The following is a 26,752-nucleotide window of genomic DNA, read 5'->3' on the forward strand; positions in this document are numbered from 1 at the left end:
TCTGTCCTGTATGATCCTCTCTGTCCCTGGCGAATGGGTGAGATGCTTCAAGAGAGGGCAGTGGGGTGAGTGTAGCTTGAGGAGAATTATTTCTTTGTTTTCCTTCTTAAAAATAAGAGTTGGGGAGGATGAAAACACTGGTGTGATAAATGTGGAGAGCCAGCAATGGCCCATGCTCGGGCACAGCGCTGCACATGCAGCTCTCCCTGTTCAGCCTTGCAGCTACCACCGCTGTAAGGTCCGAGGTGAAGCTGCCTCACCCACACAATGAGGTGAGAGAGCCTGTCTCTCATGCCAGGCTATCAGCCAGTTCGAAACCGTCTCAGGAGCCAAGTCCTATTGATATCCTGCCGTTTCCTGTCACAGCAGCTCAGGACTGTGATTCAGAGCCTCTTTCTTATTGTGCTGGGCCTCCGCCCCCCCCCCCCCCCCAATCCACCCTCTGCCCCCACCCCTCCCTCCCCACACAAGTTAGACTCAATCATACCGGGACAAGATGCTGTCATGAAGCTTGCTGATTTATTGAATGTCAGCGGAAAGAAAATCTCCAATCATTTCTGTGTGGGGGAGGCAGCCGAGTGTCAGCCACTACCTGCAAGAGACGGACAGAAAGCCACACCCTGGGGACCCTGCAAGCACAGCTCTTACCCCTGTCAGTGATCAGAGCAAAGACGATGCGGTAAGCAAGAGCCCAATATGCCTCTCCCTTGCAATGATTTTTAACTTTTTGTTTTGGAGAAGTAAATGTAAGCTAGATACAGAGATTGCATTTCCTGCCTTCCTTTTCCTTCCTTAATGAACACACACTTGAGAAAATAAATTGAACTGTTTTATTTGCCTTTTATTCTGCTCTAATTTAACCCCTTTGTGGACAAGGCAACCTACTTAGTTTGCATAAATGAGGAAATAAAATGTACTGTAGCAGCTCAAAGATGGGGATTGGATGGGACATCATGTGACTCTCCAAAATGTTGCTATGTTTTTAAATATTTATTCAAGGGATGTGGACTTCACGGTCTGTGACACCATTTCATTGCCCGTTCCAAGATGCCCTTGAGAATGTGGTGCCTCCTTGAACAGCTGCAGTCAGTGAGGTGGGAGTTGACCCCACCTATTTTCAGGGAGGGTGTTCTTGGTTTTTGACCCAGTGACAGAAGAATTTGCTCCAACTTCAATGGCATTGGAGACTCTGCTGGTGGCCAGGCCTGTGTGAGAAAATCGGTGTAGATAACTTGCACGTCTGGAGTATTTGTTCTAATCTGGTCGTGCGTGTGTGTGTGTGTTCATGTTCATAGACAGTGGGATCCAAGCTTTGTATCTGATCCCTTCCTGAACTCGATAACAAACTTAACCGGAGGTGGGAGATGGGACGTGGCACTGATACACAAGATGGTGTCTTTGAGTGTTAATCCTTTGGATGTGCTCACTGTGGGCTTTGTCTTTACACCCTGCGTAAGGCAACCAGGCACGTTCATTTAGAAAGCTGTGACCCCCTTGGGTACCACTGGCTCATTAAGCACATTTATTTTAATCTGTTCAAATATTCCACACCCGGCATTTCCATCTTGACTCCAATAAGACTGCAAGTGGAGCTTGGCAGTCAAAGCAAAGTTTCATGTCACTTGGGTGTTTTCTATTTTTAGCACCAGTCTCCCAAAACAGGAGTCTTCTCCTCCTGCACAATTCCTGTTATTCCATGCTCCATTCTGCAGCTTACACAGTGAGGCTGTGTAATTATCAGATATAATTACTGAGGCTCTATCAATTTTCTCCACTAACAAAGGTCTCACTAGATGGTAAAAAAACCAAAGTCCATCCAATTCTCCTCCTGTGGTCACACGGTCTAACATTTACAAACGTAATTGAGCTGTTGACTAATCATTGCAATCTGTCTCTCTCCGTTCATCTACAACTAAAGCAGACGTGACAAAGGCAAACCCCCAGAGATGGACACCTCAGGGAATCACAGATCCAAGTCACCTGTCTTTTCAAACCTTTTTAAACCTTTGCCTTTATCATGTCGCAGATTAAGCTAATCATAGACTGTGTCCCGGGAAATTATTTCAGAAAGACAGCTACCCGGTTTACGGTTGTATAAATTCCCAACACATCCTGTGTCTACTCTCTCCCCGGGGTGGCCAGCCTGACCCAGAGACTGGCCACTTGTTCAATGTGCTGGCGAAAGCAACATATCGCAGAAGCACAAACTCAACAGAAAATGCTGGAAATACTGAGCCGGCCAGCTAGCGTTTTTAGAGAGAGAAACAGTGGATGTTTTTCCAGAGTGTGTTGTCTGGGTGGATTAGTTTTGAACTCTTCAAGCAGAGTCCCTGCCCTCTGATGTCCCCTGGTAAAGGTGAACCAGAGTGTCATTGTGACATTCTCTTCTCCCTTCAGAGTCCAAACAACAACAGTCATGTCACATTTTTACTCAACTAAAATGTTTTCAGTTTGATCAATCATTCTCTGTAACCGAATCCTATGGTCCTCTCTACCCTTCTGGTTGTCCTGCAGTCACATTGGGAGAAGAAAGGGGAAGATGTTGTGTTAGCTGGATGGGGAAGGTGATCTGGTGGGATGGAAGGAAATATAGAAAACCATAACTCATCTGAAGGTAGGTAACTTCTGGGAGTATGTCAGATTAAAGTTTGAGATTAAATATTTTCAGTGCTTAAAACAATAGTTTAATAAATTCTTCCGTCTTAAGTGGATTGCCTGCAGCTAACAGGTGACAGTAAAAGTGATGCGTGCAGTTGCTGGGAAGTGTGAGCCTTGGCCAAGTCTCCAATGTTCACCTTTCACCCACCATTCCCAATTGGTGAAGTGTGACCAGAACAGTTCATCGTGTTTCGGATCTCCCTGCCTCCAAGGGTGCAATTTGTGTTGCAGAGAGCGGTCCAAAAACCAGTCTTGGTTCAGGGCCCTTGTGGGATTTATTTTGTGACAGATCCAGTCTCCGACTTTAACAACTCCTGCTGAATACTTAAATCACTGCTCCATTTGTCAAAGCCACTGGGATTTAGATTCTTCCTAATGGGAATAATCTGCAGAGCTGCTAACCTCTGGCCTTTGACCTTAGATCATATTCCATGTATGTTTACTGTTCCCATTCACATTTTCTGTACCAGCATTGCCTAATTCCTTGAGAACTGCATTGGCATTCCTCCTAGTTTTATTTGTTGGGCTGAGATTGCTTTGTGGAAAATTAATTTGTGGGAGCCCCATCCCTGCAGTTAATAAACTGTCTCATTGTGCTACTCAGAGGTGTTAATTCAGGTTGGTTTTCTTACCTCTCAACTCCATAATGCACTTGAACATATTTTCTTACTTGAAAGGCAATATGACGCATGACTGGCAAACAGTTTGATGTGTAAGACTTGTACTGGATATATGTTGCCCTGTTGTTTAAGATTTGCATTTTGCCAGTAGATAATCTGGGTTATGCAAGTTGTTGAATATTTGAATGTGCAATGCCTTATTGATTTGGTGGTTGAATCAAATGCTTACTGTGGACCAAGAGTTAGCCAAAGTATATTGGAAGAAGACACTGGCAGGGATGACAGCAGAGCAGCAATGGTGTGAGTTTCTAGAAAAATAAGGAAGGTGCAGGATTGATGTATTCCAAAAACAAAAAAATACCCAAATGGCAAAATAGTACAACCATGGCTGAGAAGGGAAGTCAAGACCATTACAAAAGCAAAAGAGAGGGCATAGAACAAAGCAAAACTGAGTGGGAAGACAGAGAATTGGGAAGCTTTTAAAAACCTACAGAGAGCAACAAAAATAATCATTAGAAGGGAAAAGATGAAATATGAAAGAAAGCTAGCCAAAATATCAAAGTAGATAGTAAAAACTTTTTCAAGTATTTAAAAATAGGACCACTAGAAAATGAGGCTGGAGAAATGAAAACCAGGGACAAGGTGATGGCAGATGAACTAAATGAGTATTTTGCATCAGTCTTCATTGTGGAAGACACTAGCAGTGTGCCTGGTGTTGAAGGATGCGAGGGAAGAATAGTGAGTGCAGTTACTATTGCAAGAGAGAAGGTGCTCAAAAAGCTGAAAAATCTAAAGCACATAAGTCACCCGGACCAGATGAACTGCACCCAAGAGTTCTGCAGGAGGTAGAGGTAGAGATTGTGGAGACATTAGTAATAATTTTTTAAAAATCATTGGACTCTGGCATAGTGCCAGATGACTGGAAAATTGCAAATGTCACTCCACTTTTTAAGAAAGGAGGGAGGCAGCAGAAAGGAAATTATAGACCAGTTAGCCTGTCCTCAGTGGTTGGGAAGATGTTGGAGTCAACTGTTAAGGATGAGGTTATGGAGTACTTGGTGACATCGGACAAGTTGGCATGGTTTTCTTGAGGGGAAAATCTTGCCTGGCAAACCTGTTGGAATTCTTTGAGGAGATTATAAATGGGGATGGATAAGGGGGATGCAGTAGATATTGTATATTTGGACTTTCAGAAGTCCTTTAACAAGGTGCCACACATGAGGCTGCTTACCAAGTTAAGAGCCCATGGTATTACAGGAAAGTTACTGGCATGGTTAGAGCATTGGCTGATTGGTAGGTGGCAGTGAGTGAGAATAAGGATCCTTTTCTGGTTGGCTGCCAGTAACTAGTGGTATTCCCCAGAGGGTCAATGTTGGGACCACTTCTTTTTATGCTGTATATAAATGATTTAGATGATGGAATAGATGGCTTTGTTGCCAAGTTTGCAGAAGATATGAAGATTGGTGGAGGGGCAGGTAGTGTTGAGGAAACAGGTTGGATGCAGAGGACTTAGACAGATTAGGAGAATGGGCAAGAAAGTGGGAAATAAAATACAATGTTGGAAAATGCATGGTCATGCACTTCGGCAGTAGAAATAAATGTGCGGACTATTTTCTAAACGGGGAGAAAATCCAAAAATCTGAGATGCAAAGAGACTTGGGAGTCCTTGTGCAGAACATCATAAAGGTTAACTTGCAGGTTGAGTCGGTGGTGAGGAAGGCAAATGTAATGTTAGCATTCATTTCAAGACGTTAGAAGACAAGAGTGGGGATGTGATGCTGAGGCTTTATAAGGCACTGGTGAGGCCTCACCTTGAGTATTGTGAATAGTTTTGGGCTCCTCATCTTAGAAAAGATGTGCTGCCATTAGAGAGGGCCCAGAGGAGGTTCACAAGGATGATTCCAGGAATGAAAGAGTTATCATATGAGGAACGTTTGATGGCTCTGGGTCTGTACTCACTGGAATTCAGAAGGATGAGGGGGATCTCATTGAAATCTTTTGAATGTTGAAAGGCCAAGACAGAGTAGATGTGGAAAGGATGTTTCCCATGGTGGGGGAGTCTAGGACAAGAGAGCACACCTCAGGATCAAGGGGCATCCACTTAAAACAGAGATGAGGAGAAATTTCTTTAGCTAGGGGCTGGTGAATTTGTGGAATTTGTTATCACAAGCACCTGTAGAGGCTAGGCTGTTTGGTGCATTTAAGGCAGAGATTGATAGGTTCTTGATTGGCCAAGGGATCAAAGGTTACGGGGAGAAGGCCGGGGAGTGAGGCTGAGGAAGAGGGAAAAAGGATCAGCCAAGGTTGAATGACAGAGCAGACTCTATGGTCCAAATGGCCTAATTCTGCTCCTATATCTTATGGTCTTATGGCTCCCATATTGCAGCTGAACAAATATTAAGCTGCAGCAATAGTCAAGGAGTTACAATTGGTAAGTTTGTCTCTGGATTAGGATGGGGAATAAAGTAAGTCAGCTTGGTCACCTTTGGAGCCTCTTCATTCTCTGTGTTGAGAGCACTGGGTAAAGACACAATTCTGCTTGCCATGCTCTGTATACTGCCAATATTAACCGGCTGCCCAATGGCTACTTACTGAAACCTCCTGAGTCTCAGCCCTGCTTGAAACTGAGGGAGAAAAATTAACTCTGTTCACCTGAATGGGGAATATTAACTCCAGGAGTCTCCCCTCCCATGTTTTAAAGGAGCAACACATTGTTGCCTTGAGCTTGCCCGTGTAAAATTATTTTTGCATGCACATTAGTCCATGGGCCAAATGGTATAAAGTTTTGTGGAGTTGCTGAAATGATTTTCTGCAAATTGCACGTCTCTATCAAACTTGATTACTGTCAGGAGTTGCTGATTAACTTTCCTGATTATAAGCATAGAACTTAATAAAATTCATGCAGTAAGCCCTAATGGCAGAGGAAACATTTCTTAAACTCACTCCCATCCTGAAAAAGTCCAGTGTCTTTGGAATGGATTTTGGCAATGTAACTATATTCCGGAATGTGGGAGAGGTACACTCCGTTAATTGTACATTTACCACCAACTAAAACAATTTTATTTTGATTTTGAACATTGCATATCCCAACCCATAATGTGTCACACTTTTCACTATTTTTAAACCCCTCAGCCAGGAAGTGGAGGAAAGCATGTTGCATTGCAGGAAGTTACATGCAAGGGGTTGTAATTTAGTCAGGAATTCACAAGCCAAGAATGATATCCCAGCCAGCAAACCTCTCGACCAGCAGTTATGCCAGCTTTTAAAAACACTCCTGAAATGAGAGAGGGAGAGACAGATTTGTTCCACATTAGTTTTCTGCGACCAGGTACAGAATTATTAAATTCTCTGGTTGGATTCAAACCTGTGGAAGGGGTGTTATGTGTTAATTGAATAGTAATTGGAAGTGAGCAAAGATGTCCATATTGTCACTCCAGTGTTGGACTGGACATTTTTCTAATGAGTGAGGTGTCGGGCACTACTTCATACTCCCCTCCTCCACCTTGCTCTGTTTGTTGTCTGTTTTCTTTTCTCACTCTCTCTGCCTCCAACTATCACCTACCCGCTGCTGTCTCACTACTCCACCCACTCATCTCCCCTACCTGGTATTACCTTCCGATCGTCTCATCCCCCTCCTCAGTCCAGCAATCACCTCAGAGTCCTTTCTTGCCATTCCCCTTCCCCTCTCCATGCTAGCCATCTCCTCTCTCCACTCTGTCCTGTTGCAGGGTTTTAGCCTGAAACATCAATGATTTCAGTCCTCCCACCGATGCTGCCTCACCTGCTGAGCTCCTCCAGCAGGCTGTCTGCCACGTCTAACATCTAAATTGTTGGAACACTGACACTGGGGAAATTTGGACATTCATATCTCAGAAGGTTGAGACTATTTGAAAAAGCACTCCAGATCCTTGACTTTGAGTACAAAAGCAGGCCTTTAGCTAAACCTTTATATGTTTGGCCTCATCTGGAGGACTGTGTTAATATATTGGGTACCATTTCTTTTATGAAGGATGCAAAGACCCTGAGTAGGTTAGAGAAGAAATGGAGACACACGAGGCTGCAGATGCTGGAATCTGGGGCAATGGATAATCTGCTGGAGGAACTCAGTGGATCAAGCAGTTTCGGTGGAGGGAAATAGAGAGTCACTGTCCCAGATCTGAAATGTCAACTGTCTATTTCCCTCCACAGATGCTGCCTGACCCACTGAGTTCCTCCAGCTCTTCATGTGATGCTCCAGGAGAACTGTACAGGTCATGTGTAGAAGCTGGGTTCTCCTCAGACCTCATAGCTCCTTCCAAACTGAATGATCCAATGAACACCCACAGTTAGCTTTGTACAATAACAATCTGTTTCTGCTTCTGTCTTGTGGTATGAAGTGTTGTTAAGGATACCATCAACCTTGGTATCCACTTCCTCCTCCTGATCTGTAAAGAGCTATGTGACATCTTTCTACTTGTAGAAACAAGGGAGCAGTTAGGAATGAGAGTTGTTACTTTGGTGTCCAATGGATTTTCATAACTCCTTATCCTATCCATGTCCAAGCCTCTCTTTGGATTTAAGGTAAAGTGCCTCTTTGAGAAGGGGTAAGGTTGGTTGATGGTTTCCCCAGTAAAACTTCAAGTGGAATGTGAAATAATGATGGTACTGGGTGCATTCATATTTCTTGTAAACCAAATAAACTAAATCCAATGTGTTGGATCAAGCAATGATCTGTGAAAAGTATTTCTTTTCTAATTGGAGTACAAGATCAGTAACAGTGAGCGAGTGAAAAGGCTCCTTACATCAGATGCAAGTGCAAAAGATCCACCTTGATCTTCTAAATAAAAGATTCATTTGACCAACGTACAATCGAAGCGTAAAGTGAAATGCACCATTTACGTCAACAACCAACACAGTCTAAGGATGTGCTGGGGGTAGCTCCCGGATAAGGGAGTGCACATCGAAACATAGGGAAACAGGAGCTTGAGTAGGCCCCTAGGCCCTTCGGTCCCTCAAGCTTGTTCTGTAATTCAACACGATCATGGCTAACTAGTTCCCCATCACCCTCACTTCCATGGGCTTCCAAAAATGTATCCACCTCTGTTTCAAATAACCCCTCGGGTAGGGAAATCCCTTGTGGAGGCTGGATCACTTGGGTTATTTCAAGAGAATTGCCACTCTTCACAAGAAATTCCTACGTCAGTTTTAAATGACCACTCCCTTACCTGTAATTATGTCCCTCATTCACCAATGGAAACATCTAAACATTCACTCTGTCACATCTCCTCACAATCTTGTGTTTCAATATGATCACTATTCTTCTAAACTCCAACGAATACAGATCTGATGTGCCACCCATAACAGGACCCCCTCATCCCAAGAATAAGCCTGGAGAATCTCTTTTGTTAAATAAAGAAAACAAAACTTTGGGTGTGGTCTCACCAGGGACTGGAATTGCTGGGAAAACCACTTGGATGATAAAATTGGGGTGGGTGTGTGAGGAAATATCATCATTCCAGGCACAGGAAGAGAAGACTCTTATAATATTTAAAGAAAGATGTGCCAGCCCTGGAGAGGGTCCAGTGGAGGTTCACAACAATAATCCCAGGAATGAAAGGCTGAATGTACACAGAGTGTTTGATGTCTCTGGGACTGTACTTGATGGAGTTCAGAAGAATGAGGGGGATCTCATTGAAGCCAACTGAATATTGAAAGATCTAGGTAGAGTGGACGTGGGGAAGGTGTTTCCATCCGCTCCATTTGATCTACTTTTATCCACAGTTGGCAAAGCTGTAGGTTGAAGGCCAGAGGTAGGCAAGTCCGGAGGTAGAAAGTCCAAAAGGTGAAAGACTGAAGTCAGTGAGTCTGGAGGTAGAGGCGCAAAAGTTGAGTGTGCGAGTCTGAGCTAGAGACCGGAGGCTGGAAACTCAATGTCCAGAGTTTGAGAGTCTGAACCCAAGGACTGGAGGCCCAAAGACAGCCTGTCCTGGGGCTGGAGGCCTGTGTGTACAAGGGGGTTGGAAAGGGGCTTAATTTGCTGCTGTTCTCTGGTTGCTGTTGCTGGTTGTGTTATTCTGTGTTGTGTTGAACATTGTGGGTTTGCTTCGTTGGCACAGGAATGTGTGGCAATACTTATGGGCTGCCCCAGCACCTCCTTGGTTGTTAACGTAAGTGACGTTTTCACTGCGTGTTTCAAAATACATTGATAAATCCGAATCTGAATCCATTAGCAGCAGAGTCAAGAATCCAAGGACACTGCCTCAATATAGGGGCATCCCTTTAGAACTGCCATGAGGAGGAATTTCTTCAGCCAGAGGGAATTCATTGCCACAGAAGGTGGTGGATGTCAAGTCATGGGGTGTACTTAAGGCAGACATTGATAGGTTCTTGTCTGGTCAGGGGGTTAAGGGTTGTGGGGAGAAGGCGGGACAATGGGTTTGAAGAAAAAAAATCAACCAGGGTCAAATGTTGGGGCAGACCTGATGGGCCAAATGGCCTATTTCTACTCTTATATCTTACAGTCAATGGAGAACTGAATCTCCTCTATCATTTGTAGTTATCCTGTGTTAGTGTATTGGCACAGTTAACCCTAGCAGTCCCCTAGAATTGGCCTCTTCCTCTCAGCAATTTTAAAAGACACAGAGTCAGTTCCTCCTCGTACACTGAGAACACACAGCTTTGCCTCACTTCCACCTCTCTCCACCCCGCACTATCTCAAATTTTTTAGACTGCTTATCTGACATTGTTAATGAATGAGTAGAAATTCCTCTGTTTAGATAACTCTGCTTCCTAGCGCCCAATTTCTGCTGGTAAGCAAGAGTTTTAATGTTGGCTGTGTGATCTTCAGTCAACTTTTAGACATATATCCCTGCCATCACCACGGTCACCTCAGTGACACCACCCATCTTTGGCCCTGGCTCAGCTGACCTGCTGCTGAATCCCTCTTCCACGCATTTGTTACTGACCGACAATTATTCCGGTGCTGTCCCTGTGGCTTTCTTTGTTCTTCTCCGCCTACACCCCACGGCATCCTGCTCTCGGCTGTTTGTGTCATAAACCATACCGAGTTGTGGAAAGGCAAGAAATATTCAGCTGGTTAAGCAGCATCTGTGGAGGAGGCTTAGACTGTTGGGTAACTTTTAAGAGAATAATTTTGAAACGAACAACCACTACCAGAGGGCATGCATTTAAAGTGAGAGGAGGAAAGTTTATGGGAGATGTCACAGGTAGTTTTTATACAGAGAGTGATATGTGCATGGAACACACTGCTGGGCGTGGTAGTGGAGGCTGCTACAATAAGGGCTTTTAAGACACTTAGATAGGCATGTGGGGAAAAACTGAGGCTGTGTGGAATGGAAGGGTTCGATTGATTGTGGAGTAGGTTTATATAATTTGGCACAACATCATGGACCGAAGGGCCTGTTCTGTGCTGTACTGTTCTATGTTGTATGATATACAATGTACCTCTTGTGGATAACCTGGAGTGAAGTCCTATCAATAACTTTTGAGTGATGTATTATCGACGATCTTTCTGAAGTATTAGCAATGTAAGCAAGATCTAAATTCAGAATTTGAGAGAGTAGGGTTTGGATGCTGTTGAGCTTTTTATCTTGCTGCTTATATGCAGTTCTGGGTACATAGTTGTGTTAAATCCCCAGTCTGTGCCGATCCGAGGCAAGGGTGACACATTATCCTTTGTATCCCTGGGCTAAGCTGACCAGCTAGGTATCCTGAGGCTGGTCCAGAGGAGTGAGTGTGTATGTGTATACGTTGCCTGAAATGACATGGTTTAAAATGATGTCTGCCTCAGTAAAATAGTTTGCTGATGGTCAGAGCCTTGGGCAAATTACTAGAGAGCATCTCGTGATCTCGTAACCCAGCAGAGTTACCTCTTTAATGAGAGGAAGAGCATCCGATTCTGGGGAATGTCACCTTCCAAGGTTCCCTTTGCAAATCACACCCCTCTGGATTTGGAAATGGATCACTGTTCCTTCACCGCCACTGGGTCTAAATACCTCCCCAGCAACAGCGTGGGTACACCCTCACCAGAAGGACTGCAGCGATTCAAGAATGGAGTGCTCTCCCACTTCCTCAGGGGCAGTTAGGGATGGCCATAAACATTGAGCTTGCCAGAGTCGGCCACATCCCGTAAAGTGAATAAATAAAAGAGAATGACGTCAAAATAAAATGGTAAATGGGCAGCACTGACTCTCAATGTGAGAAGAATTTAAGCAGTATTTGAATTCAGACAAAGCAGTCACAATCAGCTTAGACTCTGCCCATGTTACTGTAACTGGGGTCACATTGATAGGAGGCTGGACAAACCGACAAAATGTACCATGTGCACCCTGCCCACAGCACACTAACTGATCAGACCACACTTTGGACTGACCCATCAAGGATCAAGGAGAAGGACCTCTTTTGTTTCTGAATGTTCAAGTGCGCACTGTTAACTGTTTCACATCGCAAAGTAGGAGAGCTCGAGATTTCACATCTTAAAGGGAAACTTCAGCAATTTCATCAGCTCCTTCTATTTCATTGGCAGGAATCGCTTTGTGTGGGGATGAGGTGTGAAATATGTCAATCCTGTGTTACAATTGTCGACAGAGGGGTGCAGAAAGACCCAGTCAGGGTCATGAGTACCAGTTACCCTTTAGACTGTTTTGTGACTACTCTGGAATCTGAGGTTGTGTGAAGTTGGAGGGATTCTGTGCGAATCCTCAATGTCTGCAAGTGAAAATCACTGCTATTTATTTCCCCCCCACCAAGTTTTAATCCAGTGTTAATTATATCTTCATTAGCATGGCCTATAGAAAATTATCCAAATTAATGTTCAAGTAATACTAAAGCAAACAATTTTTTTGCCTTTTTAAAAATCATTGACTTATTTCACAGGGGACCCCTCAGCTCATGCCCACACAAAGCGATTCCTGCCAATGAAATAGAAGGAGCTGATGAAATTGCTGAAGTTTCCCTTTAAGATGTGAAATCTCGAGCTCTCCTACTTTGCGATGTGAAACTGTTAACAGTACACACTTGAACATTCAGAAACAAAAGAGGTCCTTCTCTTTGAAACACACATCAAAGTTGCTGGTGAACGCAACAGGCCAAGCAGCATCTCTAGGAAGAGGTACAGTCGACATTTCAGGCCGAGACCCTTCGTCAGGACTAACTGACTAGAAGGGTCTCGGCCTGAAACATCGACTGTACCTCTTCCTAGAGATGCTGCCTGGCCTGCTGCGTTCACCAGCAACTTTGATGTGTGTTGCTTGAATTTCCAGCATCTGCAGAATTCCTATTGTTTTCCTTCTCCTTGATCCTTGATGGGTCAGTCCAAAGTGTGGTCTGATCAGTTAGTGTGCTGTGGGCAGGGTGCACATGGTACATTTTGTGGATTTGTCCAGCCTCCTATCACTGTGACCCCAGTTACTGTGATGTGGGCTGATTTGTATCCACCTGAAGCTTGCCATTTACAACCCCAGTGAAGTGGGGAGCAGTATCTGCTCTATCATTTAATGTATCCAAGGCTGAGACTGATAGGTCATTGGACAGTAAAGAAATCAGAGGATTGGATGAACAAAGCTGTGATCTTTTTGCACAGCACAGAACCAGACCCTTCAGCCTGCTGTCTATACTCACTTTTTGTACTAATCCCGTTTACCAGCACTGGGTCCATGACTTTCTATGGCTTGGTTACTCAGGTGCTCATCCAGATGTTTCTTAAGTGATGTGAGCATCACTCCACCTCCACCTCAGGCAGTGCCTTCCAAATTCCAATACCCTTCTGAGTGGGAAGAAAATCTCTCCCTTAGACCCTCTCTAAGCCTTTTGCTACTCAATTAAATGCCTGCCCACCTTGCCATGGGGAAAGGTTTCTTACTATCTACTCTCATAACTTTTGTATCCTTCAATCGAGTCCTCTATCAGCCTCCTCTGCTCCAGGGAAAAATAGACCCAGTCTCTCCGGTTTCTCCTCATAACTGCAACCACTCCATCCCAGGCAACATCGTGGTGAACCTCCTCTGCACTCCCTCTGCTGCAGTAACGTCCTTCCTATAGTAAATGGAGCAGTCTGAAGGGGTAAATAACCTTCTCCTTCGCAACACCCCTGAAGAAGATGGCAGTTTGTCATCGAAATGTCAGTTATGATCAATACCTGTGCCCAGCTGGAAGCCTGAGAAGAGTTTATTCATTACAATAAGAAATATATAAAAATAAAAATGAAAAAAGAGAGCAAAATAATGCTGATGGCAGAGGGGAAGAAGCTGTTCCTTAAATGTTGAATTACATCCTCAGGCTCAATGGTAGTAATGAGAAGTGAGCATATCCTGGATGGTGAGGGTGCTTGATGATAGATGCTTTCTCCTGAAGATGTCCTCAATGGTGGAGCTGGCTAAGTCTACAGCCTCCTTGCCATCCAGCGCATTGAATCCTCCATGCCAGACAGTGATACAACCAGCCAGAATGCTCTCCACGGTACATCTGTAGAAATTTGCTAGAGTCTTTAGTGTTGTATCAAATCTGCTCAGACTCCTAAGAAACGTAGTCACTGGTGTGCCTCTTTCATGTGTCGGGCCCAGGATAGATCCTCCAGGAATAGGAAGCTGCTCACCCAATGAACTGGCATCCACAGCCCTCAGTGACAATGAATTCCACAGATTCACCACCCTTTTCCTGAAGAAATTCTTCCTCATCTCTGTCCTAAAGGGACATCTCTTTATTCAGAGGCTGTGCCCATGGATCCTAGACTCTCCTACTGGTGAAGATATTCTCTCCACATTCACTCTATCCAGGCCTTTCCGAATCCAGAAGATTATTACATCTAAATCTTGCACCCAAGAATATGCATTTTTAAATGTATTTCATAGCACACAGGAGTGGATATCCTGGCATGTCATATGAAGTATTCTGCCCTTTCCCTTCTAATTAGTGAGCCAACCTCTTGCTTGCGTTTATCAAACAAAGGGAATGTATGGCGAACTACCTTGCCGGTTAACAAAGCCACTGTGACATCAGGTGTTTGTCTACCAGATCTATTTCATAATGCCTCAATCCTTGTCCTTTATTGTAGAGAACAGTCTATTACTGTTTATTCCTCGTGGATATTTTTTGTCAAGCAGAAAAGGAATACAGCAGTAGATCTTGCAACATGGGACAAGAATTTGTTTACACAGCAAAAGAAAGCTCTTCCTACTCTTTCTTGCAAAGGAATATGGCTGGTGAATGGCCAGGGTCCCATTTCTGCCATTTGGTATGGTGTGTGAGGAGGATAGGATTGTAGGGGAAAATGTAATATGCTTACCACATCGCATTACTTGGTGTGAGATCCTGTGAAAATGCACTTCATTTTCTTTAGCATCTGCTACTGGAGACATTCCACTTGAAAATAGCTCGGCTCGGAGCATGGTAGCAACGTTAGGAATGATCCTCACTTTCTACAAAATGACAGCAGGACTTCTTGAGAAAACTGCTTGTTTTTTGTACATTTACCTATTGGCTGCTTGTCTGCAATTCTTCCAGTACTAACTTTTCCCAGATAGTTTATTATCCTCTGTCTGTCCTACCTATTGCAGAGATGCTGTTCCACTACCTGAGTAGCTCTTGCACGTGTATAAACTTTGTGGTGAACCAGTGAATGATTTGACTGTACTGGGCACCACAACCGAAGGCAGTCCTGTATTTAGTTATGTCTGCAATGTAAGGCAGTCAGGCTGCAGAAGTTCAAAGCTGGATATAATTTCTTTCTCACAGTACTATTTGAGGGATGCTGAAGGCTATTCTGTGGACACGATTGTCCTCTGCTGAACTTTGCTAATTCAATACGGGCACGTTGCTCAGCTGCTCATTAGCACACAAGGTGGAGAATCACAGGATATTTCAGCTAGTAGTTACATGTCTGAGACAATCCATCCTTAACAGTTATGATTCAGATTATTTTAAACACAAGAGATTCTACAGACGCTGGAAAACTTGAGCAGCATAGACAAAATGCTGGAGAGGACTCTGCAAGCCAGGCAGCATCTATGGAGGGGAACAAACAATCAATGATTTGGGCCGAGATCCTTCATTGGGACTGAAAAGAAAGAGGAAAGGAAGTTCTGTCCCCCTCGTTTCCAGTCCTGATGAAGGGTCTTGGCCCAAAATGTCAGCTCCATAAATGCTGTCTGATTTGATGAGTTCGTCCATCATTTTGTGTGTGTCCCTGCATTGTGATCTGGAATCTATCTCTAAAGGTACGGGGCGGCACGGTAGCACAAGGCTTTACAGTACCGGCAACCTGGGTGCTCCAGTTTCCTCTCTGAGTCGAAGGGTGTACAGGTTGGTAGGTTAATTGGTCACTGTGAAATGTTACATGATTAGGCTGGGACTACACTGGGGGTTGCTGGGCAAAGGGCCAGGAGGGCTGTATCTCAATAAATACACAAGTGTGGAAGTAGAAAGCATTTGTACTGATGAGAATGTTTCAGGACATACAGTGTTAAATATTTCAGACACTGATTTAAAAAAAATCATTATAAAAATTGACAGTACTGTAGGAAAAGTTTGGGTGGAAATATGTAGCAGGAACACATTACTCGGAAGGTGGGTAACTTTGGCACTTTACCCTTAAGGATCAGTTCTAGTTTTGCAAAACAATGGCATAGATTGTACTAAAACGTTGCTGCTCATTCCAGGAGAATGACATAATGGCTTTTCAATTTGAATTTTATATTACCATGGTGCTGTCACACAGCTACTTGGTGCCCTGAGACTGACTGAATGGTAACAGGGCAGTGAGATGGTGGAATTGCAATGCTGTGACAGCGCAGGATCAGCAACACAACGAGTATGCATTGCTAATGCAACGAGGTGGCATTCTGTTCCGTCTTGCCAATTGTAGAATGCAAGCAAGTTAACTCTTCATGTATTTTTGTTTAAGGTGGAAGATAAGCCATTAAAAAGAATTTCAACATTAGGATTGCATGCTGCGTAAATCTGCAAAATAATATCATCAGGTTTGTCGAATTCTGTGTGTGAGGCAATATTCAATGTAATTTCAGGGTGTCTTTTTCATTTTCAGCCTGTCTTGCCCCACAAGTTGCAGAGCCAGATTGGACCTGACTACACGTGTCAGGCTCTCAGCAATGGGCAAGATGTTGCAGGAACTCAGCAGGTCAGGCAGCATTTATGGAAGGGGATGAACAGTCGACTTTTCGGGCCGACACTTTTTCAGGATCCTGATGTCCCAGTGAAGGCCCAAAATGTCAACTGTTCATTCCCCTCCATAGATGCTGCCTGACCTGCTGAGTTCCTCCAGCATCTTGTGTGTGTTACTCAAGATTTCCAGCATCTACAGAATCCCTTGTGTCCCATGTCAGGTTAGCTTGAGCTTGGGACAGGCAGCCTCAAAACTGAAATGCCAGACATTAGCAATTATTTTTATCCTGGCTGTAATATGGAGGGATGCATGCTATGTTCCTGGATCTGATTCTCTTGACAATAGCATTAAGAGCACTGGGGTTGGATTGGGAATGGGGTTAGAGAAGTATTTTAAAGTCCCTGGACTTGAGTCAAGCTCCAATTGGGCATGGATAGGATGGGTATCAATGTTATACCCAACCTGATCACAAGCAAATAGGTTCCCTATGATTTGCTTCTGTGGTACACTTCACCAGAGAGCCCAGACAGCAATGTGGTTGTAGTGAGTTGGTGCCACACTCAGAATCGGAATCGGCTTAATATCACCAGCCTATGTCGTGAAATGTGTTAACTTTGCGGCAGCAGCACAATGCAATATATGATAATATAGGAAAAATAAACTGTGATTTACAGTGAATATATATATATATATATATATATATATATAAAATCTTTTTCTCACCCCTTATGGGTGGTGCGTATGTGTATTTTTGCATCAATCTTGGGCCGTCTATGCAGTATTCTTTTATATATATATATATATATATAAGCTAAATTAGTGCAAAAAATAGGGGAAAAAAGTACTGAGCTAGTGCTCATGGGTTCAGTGTCCATTTAGGAATTGGATGGCAGAGGGGAAGAAGCTGTTCCTGAATCGCTGAGTGTGTGCCTTCAGGCTTCTGTACCTCCTACCTGATGGTAACAGTGAGAAAAGGGCATGCCCTGGGTGCTGGAAGTCCTTAATAATGGACGCTGCCTTTCTGAGACACCGCTCCCTGAAGATGTGTTGGATATTATGGAGGCTAGTGCCCAAGATGGAGCCGATCACTTTTACAACTCTCCGCAGCTTACTCCTGTGCAGTAGCCCCCCATCCCCCGCCCCACCAATATTAGCTGGTGATACAGCCTGTTAGAATGCTCTCCACAGTACATCTGTGGAAATTTGCATGTGTTTTAAGTGACAAACTAGATCTCCTCAAACTCCCAATGAGATATAGCCGCTGTCTTGCCTTCTGTATAGCTGCATCAATATGTTGGGACCAGGTTAGATCCTCAGAGATCTTGACACCCAGGAACTTGAGGTTGCTTGCTCTTTCCACTTCTGATCCCTCTATGAGGATTGGTGTGTGTTCCCTCATCTTACCCTCGCTGAAATTCACAATCCGTTCTTTGGTCTTACGCCCTTTAATGTAATGAAACATCCCAAGGCTTTTCACAGGATCATCGAGGTGGCAAGATGGTGCAACAGTAGGTGCTGCTGCCTCGTAACTCCATCGACCTGGGTTTGACCCTGACCTCTCAGTGCATGTGTGAAAGGGGACAAGTTGCAGGGATACACAGAAATGAGGAGACAGGAAGAATGGGCTTGAAGGGATTGCTTCCCTGCAAGCTAGTGTGGGAGTGGAGGAAGAACCAAGGGTCTTTCAGAGCTGAAGGTGGTAAGGGCAAGAAAAATGCTGGGAAGATCCAACGTTCACACATATGCACCTTCCACCTGAGGTTTTTCTGTTCTCTAACGAAGCTTGGGCATTGAAGAAGTAAAGAGTCAAGCTGGTGTCCTGGCCAAAATCACAGAACCTGGAACAGCACAGCTAATTAATTTTAAATATCCTGCCTTCTCTGGCACAGTGGTACATTTGTTGTATGAATTACCAGAAACAATATACTTAAGAGACACATTACGTAGAACTGTCTAAAGGATAGGATCACAAACAAGAGAAATTCTGCAGATGCTGGAAATCCAAGTAACACACACAAGATGCTGGAGGCAGCATCCATGGAAAAGAGTACAGTTGAAGTTTCAGGCCGAGACCTTTCAGCGGGACTGGAAGGATAGGATGCTCTCTATCTTTTGGTTCTTGACCGTCCTGTGCCTTGAAGGAAATTATAATATAGGTGTAAGCAGAGGCTTGGTTAAGTGATGAATTGCAGGTAAAAGTGATTTTTCCTGGAGTTTGCTTGATTGCCATAGAGAATTCAGAAAACACCTTAATGCCATCCCCCAAATTGGCATTGGGCAATCTGCTCCCTCAGATCATAGAACAGCTCAGTACAGTGTGGGCCCTTCAGCCCACAATGTTGTGCTGACCTATATAAACCTACTCCATGATCTGTCTAATGCTTCCCTCCGATGCTGTCCATAACTCTCCATTTTTCTTTCATCCACGTGCCTAAAAATCTCGAATGTATCATCCTCTACCACCAGCCCAAAAGAGCATTCTAGGTACTTTCCACTCTCTATGTATTTTTTAAAAAATGACCTCAACATCTCCCCCTGAGCTTTTCTCCATTGCCACCCTTGGGGAAAAAAGGCCCTGGCCATCCACTCTATCTATGCCTCTTATATGCTTATGTATATCTATCAATTCGCCCTTCACCCTTCTTTGCTCTAAAGAGAAAAGCCCTAGCTCATTCAACCATCCCTCATGAGGTAACATCCTGGTAAATTTCTTCTGGGCCCTCTCTACAGCTTCCACATCCTTCCTATAATGAGGTGACCAGAAATTAACATGATATTCCAAGTGTGGTCTAGCCAGAGTCACACGGAGCTGCAACTAGTGGCTGGCAGGAATGCCCATGAATGACAAGGACACTAATCTGATGTACTTATTTCCTTTAATTTGCAAATGTAAATTTCTTTGTAAATCCCTTGTTTGTTCAACTCTGCATAACTTGAAATTTACTGAGAGAACAACTTGCATCAACACACTCAAAAAGAAATGAGTGGTCAAACAGCAGTTTGATCTGGCTTTGAAATAATTTGGAAGTGATTTGGTATATTTGGATTAACTCAAATAGGTATCAGCCGTAGTAAAACGTTCATCTGCTCTGCTTTCCTAGTGTTAACAAGGCTCGGTTGAATGTCCCTTTTCCAGGGTTACATCCATGCCTGTGTGTCCCTGGAGAAGGGGCACTTGATATTCATGGGTACATTGAGAGTTTTCCATGACTGGTGAGACCACAGGAGCTTGAGTGTATTCTGGATAGAAATAACTGTGTTATCATTTGAAAGTCTTGACTGTGAGTAGCATGAATGGTGAAATACTGCAATATTGTAATAATGTGATGCTGTAACCACCGAATGAACCTCCTTTGGAAAAGAGAAACGAAAAGGGAAAAAGAAAATAAGATTTGATTAACTTCCCTGATGCTGTTTAGGAAAGTTCTTTTTAAAAAGTTAGCAAATTTAGTGCCCTTTTGAAAACCAGTATCGGGCTCCCTTGTGTAATGCTTCTCTGTTCCAGGAATAGTGGGACCTTCGAGTTGAATCTCTCAGGCAATCCTCGCAGCTCTGACCTCAGGAAGCAGCAGAACACAAGCTGCACTCTTCTAGTGTGGACAGAAATGAATGTGTTTTCCATTGTTTGGCAGGGGGTGGTGGCACAGTTTTCCACGGGGAGGGGCAGAAATGGAATCTGCACATGTTGCTGAAGAATGGGGCATGCAAGTGGTAGCCTGGACCTTTTTGGCAAGACATTGCTAGGGGGGTGCCTGTAAGGTCATTGGTGCCCACTCTGAATGCTTGCACTTTGGGGACCCTTGAAATGAAGTCAAATGCCCTTACTAGCTCTGAATACAAATCACATTAACCAAAAATCTCAGAAGTTCCCCATCATGACAAACCGTAAGACATATAAGCAGAGTTAGGCCATTCGAACTATTGAGTCTGTTCCACCACTCGATCATTATTTCCTTCTCAACCCCATTCTCTTGCTTTCTCCTTTTGATGCCGTTACTGATCAAGAACCTATCAATCTCTGCTTTAAATATATCCAATGAGCTGGCCTCCACAGCCATCTGTGGCAATGAATTCCACAGATTCACCACCCTATGGCAAAATAAATTCCTCCTCATCCATGTTTTAAAGGGACATCCTCTGTTTTGAGGCCCTGCGGTCCTAGACTCTCCCTTTATTGGAAACATCCTCTCCAAGTCCACTCTATCTAGGCCGAGTACAGACCCAGAGGCATTGAACACTCCTTATATGTAAATGCTTCCATCCCCAGGATCATTTTCATGTGTGGCACCTTATTTTATGGAAGTACAAATAAACCACATCCAATGACTCTCCTTTGTCTACCCCCAGAATCATTCTCCTCTGAACCCTCTCCAATGCCAGAACACCCTTTCTTAGATATGGGGCTCAACATTGCTCACAACACTGCAAATGTAGTCTGACCAATATCTTATAAATTCTCAGCATTACATCCTTGCATTATATTCTAGTCATCTCAAAATGAGTGTTAACGCTGCATTTGCCTTCCCTACTACCAACTCAGCCTGCAAGTTAACATTTAGGGAATCCTGCACTAAGCCTCCCTTTGCATCTCTGATTTCTGAATCTGCTCCCCGTTTAGGAAATAGTTTAGGTCTTTATTCCTTCTACCAAAGTACATGGCCATAGACCTCCCTACACTATGTTGTATCTGCCACTTCTTTGCACATTCTCCTAATCTGTCTAAGTCCTTCTCTAAACTCCCTGTTTCCTCAACACCACCTGCTCCTCCACCTATCTTTGTATCATCTGCAAACCTGGCCACAAAGCCATCAATTTCATCATCCAGATCATTAAAATATAACTTGAAAAGTAGTGTTCCCAACACAGACCCCTGCAGACCACTAGTCACTGGCACCCAACCAGTAAAGAGATCCTCTTTATTCCCACACTTTGCCTCCTGACAATCAGCCAATCTGCTGGTACCTTCCCTGTAATACCATGATTTCTTATCTTGTTTAGCAGCCTCATGTGTGGCACCTTGTCCTACGGAAGTACAAGTAAACCACATCCAATGACTCTCCTTTGTCTATCCTGCCTGTTATTTCCTCAAAGAATTCCAATGGATTTGTCAGGCAAGATTTCCCCTTAAGGAAACCATGCTGACATGCCTATTTTATCATGTGCCTCCAAGTACTCTGAAACCTCAAACCTATATAATGGACAATTAATGAAGTAATCTGAAGTATACTTGCTGTTATAATGTAGGAAGCATGGCTGCTAATTGATGCGCAGGACGATGCCACAAACAGCAAAGATTCATGTGGCAAATGTCAGCAAAGATAGCTGGAGGATCCTGAGTCTAGAGGTGTCGGCATTGGGGTGGCCCTGATTTTGAAAGCAGTGCAGGTACCTGCATATGTTTGCATTGGAGGTGTCCTGATGTCAGTGATGTAAGTGCAGACCAGTTTGTTGAAAGGTAGCCTGTGTAGGTGGTGCTTCTGATCAAGAAATCTTGATCAGAGAATGACTCACGATGAAGCCCAACTGGGGAAGATATTCGATGCCCCCTGTTTTTTCTTCTATTTATCTCCAACTCCCCATCTGATAAGCAGAGAATCAGTTCTTTACTTACAGTACTAATCGCCATTTCTGGCCTCTCTGTCCTTGCGGGATAAGCTGTTGAAACTACCTGAGGGTGTGGTGATTGGAATCACAGTCTGGGTCACTCTGCTTGCAGTTTGTTTAGCAGGAGCGACGTGTCTGGCCTTTTAGATAACGTGGATGAGGAGTCTTCAGTGTAAGTAGAAGCTGGTTCACTGGTGAGTGATCGGCACCTGTCATGAGTCTGACTCAAGCAGTTGAAAATATCACAAGAGAGAAATTTTGGGTGTCACTCTTTTAACATTATTTGGACAAGATGGACACTAGGAGAAACAATATTAGGGTATAAGTAAACTTTACAACAAAGAAAGCATGCATGATATTAATAACTGGCATTAACTCTCTCAGAAATGTTTGCAAAATTGCTCAGCTCTGCAATCGTGAGATTGCTGTATGTACCATGTATTTTACCACATTACATAGGTGAAATTTTAGGCCCAGTGTCCACTTCCTGTTCTTCCAAAGATCCAGACTCAAATACATATGAGGTACTGTAGATCTAAACTAAATACGAGTGAGCACAAGTTGAAGGAAGGAAGTTGCCCATAATGTCACATTAAGTTGGCAAAAGGGTTTTGAACAGCTGACATGGGAAAATGGAGAGGTTCACTGTGGACTGCAATATTACTTGATGATGTTGGATTAAGGCACATTGTTCCAAGAATGTATGAGCTTCACTCTGACTCATTTGTCAGTGCTAGATGACGATTTTTTTGGTCAAGAATTTGCTCAGTTCTTTGGCAGAACATTCATTAATATGATGACCTCAAAATGATTACTAATAATGTAATAAATTAAATTATTTTAAATTGCCAATGGGTCTCAGTCTTACATCAGCAAAAACTTCCACTCAGCTAAATGAAAAATCAACAGAACTGCAGATGCAGGAAATCTGAAATATAGAGGAACACTCAGCAGGGAAAGCACTATTTGTGGAGAGAGAAACAATTCAAAGTTCAAGGTGAATTTATTATCCAAGTGCATATATGTCACCATATACAACACTGAAATTCATTTTCTTGTGGGCATACTCAGTAAATCCAAGAACCATAACAGAATCAATGAAAGACCGCACCAACAGGGCGTCAAACAACCAACATGCAAAAGACAACAAACTGTGCAAATATGAAATAAATAATAATAAGTAGCGAGAACATGAAATGAAGAGAGCTTGAAAGTCAGTCCACAGGTTGTGGGAACAGTTCAGTGTTGGGGTGAGTGAAGGTATACCCTTTGGTACGAGAGTCAGATGGTTGATGGGTAAGAACTGTTCCTGATCCTGGTGGTGTGAATCCTAAGGCTCCTGTACCTTCTCCCTGATGGCAACAGCGAGAAGAGAGCATGTCCTGGATGGTGGGAATTAATGTTTCTGGACGAAGAATCTTTGTTAGGCAAGTTGAAGGGTCTTTGAACTGAAATGCCAACTCTGTTTCTCTTTCCACAAATGCAGTTTGACTTCCCGACTGCTTCTGGTATTTTCTGCTTCTATTCAGTTAACCTTTCCCTGCATTATTCATACCTCTCCTCCCTCAATACCATCCCCACCTTCCCCACCAACCATCCTGGATTGCAATAAGTCTGTGTATATGTACAGGATAAGCCCCACTAAATTCATGCCTTAATCATTTGTGGAGCTTATTCTTGTATCAGATTGCAAATATTTTGTGGCGTTGGCTACCATTATTAGCAGTACAAGTTCCACAATATCATCTTGTTGGAAAATGACACCAGCTCATAGCCTAAGACTATTATTTCGTCTTATTAATAAGACTTGCAATGAACTCTGAGACCGAGAAACCTCCTGTAAATGGTGATAAGGTGTATTTGATCACTGAATTGCACTTGTTTCTGTCGGTGCTTTCAATGTACCAATGTAAATCTGGTTTATTGATTTTACTTCAAGGGTTCCCTGGGCCCGATGCCATATTTAAAGTCAGTTGCAGGTATAAATGGCTGATGTGAATCTCCTGGGATATCGTGCGGTAAAAGAGAACCAAGTGCATGTATTAGACAGGTAATTTAATACTGCCCAATGCACAAATAGAATCAGGACAGAGGAGTGAATAAATGCTGCAAGAATACATTGAACTCAGCTCATCCTGATTATAACTTGCTGTAATGTGAGAATGTAAATGTAGCTGGGGACAATAAAAATGGGAGTGGTAGCAGAGAGGAAGTTGCATATTGGGAACTGCAGAACAACAGCATAAGGGGAGAGGAAAATTTTGATATTTGTAGTTGGGAAGATGGACATGCTCGAAGACAAATTAAGAATTTTCTCCAATTTCCTCTCACATCCCAATGACATGCAGATCAGGAGGTTAATTGGCCACTATAAATTGGCTCCTGGTGAATAAAAAAAATAATGTTTTACCTTGTTTATTTTAACTTTGTCTTCATTTAGTATAATTGTCATGCATAAAAACCACAATATGAAGCAACAAACTAACTTCTAGAGGAACTCACCAGGTCAAGCAACATCTGTGGAGGGGGAAAGGAATTGTTAACAGTTTGAGTCAAACCATAAAGTGACAGAAGTCCACCACTATCGGACAGGGCCTTTTACCCTGTCTGACCTGAGCACATATCTATTCCCTAAGACCCCTAATGCACCCGTGCTGATGTCACAGAAGCACAAACAGCTGTTTTGACCGTGGCTCTCCTGCTTTAAACTTCCATAGTGCTCAGGGTCTTTGGGCAGAGTCTGGAGGGTTTGGAGACAGAGGAAAGGTCCATTAGCTAGCAATCAGCAGAGAGACTCAGAAGCTTCAAATTCCTTGCCGTTAGCATATCAGAGGGACCAGTACAGAAGTGTCATCACAAAGAAGAAATGGCGGTACCTGTACTTTCTTAGAAGTTTGGGTAGGTTTGGTATTTCGCCAAAAATTTTGACAAATTTGTATAGATGCACAGCGGAGAGTATCCTGACTGGTTGCTTCGCAAGATGGACACCATTGCTAAGGAACAGAAAAGCAGTGGACACAGCCCAGTCCATCACAGGCAAAGTCCTCCCCACCATTCAGTACATTTACACGGAGCGTAACTGCAAGTAAGCAGCATTCATCATCAAAGCCTTCAACCATCCAGGCCATACCCTCTTGCTACTTACATCAAGCAGTTGATACAGAAACCTTAGGTTCCACAGCACCAGGATCAGGAACATTTATTACCCTACAACTATCAGACTCCTGAACTGGTGTGGATAACCTCACTCATCACAACTCTGAACTGATTCTATGATCTACAGACTCACTTTCAAGGATTTTTTTTACAACTTGTGTTCTCAGTATTATTTTTATTTGCAATTTATTTTCTTTTGCACCTTGGCTGTTTGTCAGTCTTTGTTTATGCATTAGGGTTGTAAAATTCTATTACATTTCTTTTTCCTTGTAAATACCTGTAAGAAAATTAATTTCAAAGTAGTATATGGTAACATATACATACTTAGATAATAAATTTACTTTGTCTTTGAACTTGAACATTGATCAAGGAGGTGTACCTGAGGCTGAGTTGTCAAGGAACAGAAGTGGCTTATGGGAGTGAGGAAGTGCTTCAAAGGCAAATGAGGTTATCAATAAGGAAAGGAGCTAAAAGGGAAGTCTTTTTTTGAGGAATGGGATTGGGAAGAGGGCCTTCAGCAAGGAACAGGATGGGTGGGGGGGATCTGAGCAATGATCAGGTAGTTGGCTAGCTAGAATTGAAGATCAGGGCTGGGAGGAGGATCTTCAATGACTAATGGGGCAGGTGAAGGGCCTTCAGTTGAGGGACAGGGCTGGGAGGACAGACAGGAAATTGATTTGGTCCTCAAGGAACTGCAGGGTCATGGACCCAGACAGATTAGAGTCATAGAGTTATACAGCATGGAAATGGGCCCTTTGGCTCAACTCGTCCATGCCGATCAAATTGCTTACCTGAGCTTGTGTGCATTTGGCCCATATCCCCCTCAACCTTTCCGATCCATGTACCTATCCAAGTGTCTTTCAGATGTTGTAATTGTCCCCACCTCTACCACTTAGTTCCATGTACCCACCACCCTCTGTATGGGAAAAATTGCCCCTTGGGTCCTCTTAAATCTTTCCCTTCTCACCTTAAACCCATCCCCACTAGTTTAGACTCCTCAGCCTCAGGGGTGGGGGCAGGAGGGAAGACTGTGACCATTCATCTTATCCACATCCCTCATGATTTTCTCAGCCTTTGAAAGGTTGGCCCCCTACAATCCAGGGAAAAAAAGATGAATGGGGGTTGCTGGGATAATCCAATAGGGTTGCTCCCAGCTAGGATAATATTACTATGTTCTCTTGGCATGCTTAAAGTTGAAGACATTGCACAGGGAATTATGTCACCCTCCGTGCATCTGATACACAAACTATGTGCAAGGGTGACTGACTCCAGGATGCGTCAACCTAAATTCTGGGAGTGGTGTGAAATGACCCTGAACTTGTCATTAACATGTTTTACTCAGGGTAAAGTCAATATTCAATCATATTAAGCGTAACAATGTTGTGCAAGTTCAAATTGTGAACAAAGCGGATGAGCTTAGAGCGTGGATCAGCACTTGGAGCTATGATATTGTGGCCATTACAGAGACTTGGATGGCTCAGGGGCAGGAATGGCGACTTCAAGTGCTGGGTTTTAGATGTTTCAGAAAGGACAGGGAAGGAGGCAAAAGAGATGGGGGTGCGGCACTGTTGATCAGAGATAGTGTGACGGCTGCAGA

The 26,752-nt window shown here is 43.5% G+C and overlaps 1 protein-coding gene across 1 annotated transcript in view; it reads left to right on the plus strand.

Annotated features, from left to right (window-relative positions):
* The first annotated feature begins 521 nt into the window (after window positions 1-521).
* LOC140191953 (sonic hedgehog protein-like) overlaps window positions 522-26,752 on the plus strand; it is a 174,992-nt gene continuing 148,761 nt past the window's right edge. The window contains exon 1 of the mRNA XM_072249877.1: window positions 522-679. Coding sequence (XP_072105978.1) covers window positions 527-679 — 153 coding nt within the window. The 5' untranslated portion in view covers window positions 522-526. The remainder of the gene's footprint in view (window positions 680-26,752) is intronic.

Source organism: Mobula birostris, chromosome X, assembly GCF_030028105.1.
Source record: "Mobula birostris isolate sMobBir1 chromosome X, sMobBir1.hap1, whole genome shotgun sequence".
NCBI lineage: Eukaryota > Metazoa > Chordata > Chondrichthyes > Myliobatiformes > Myliobatidae > Mobula > Mobula birostris.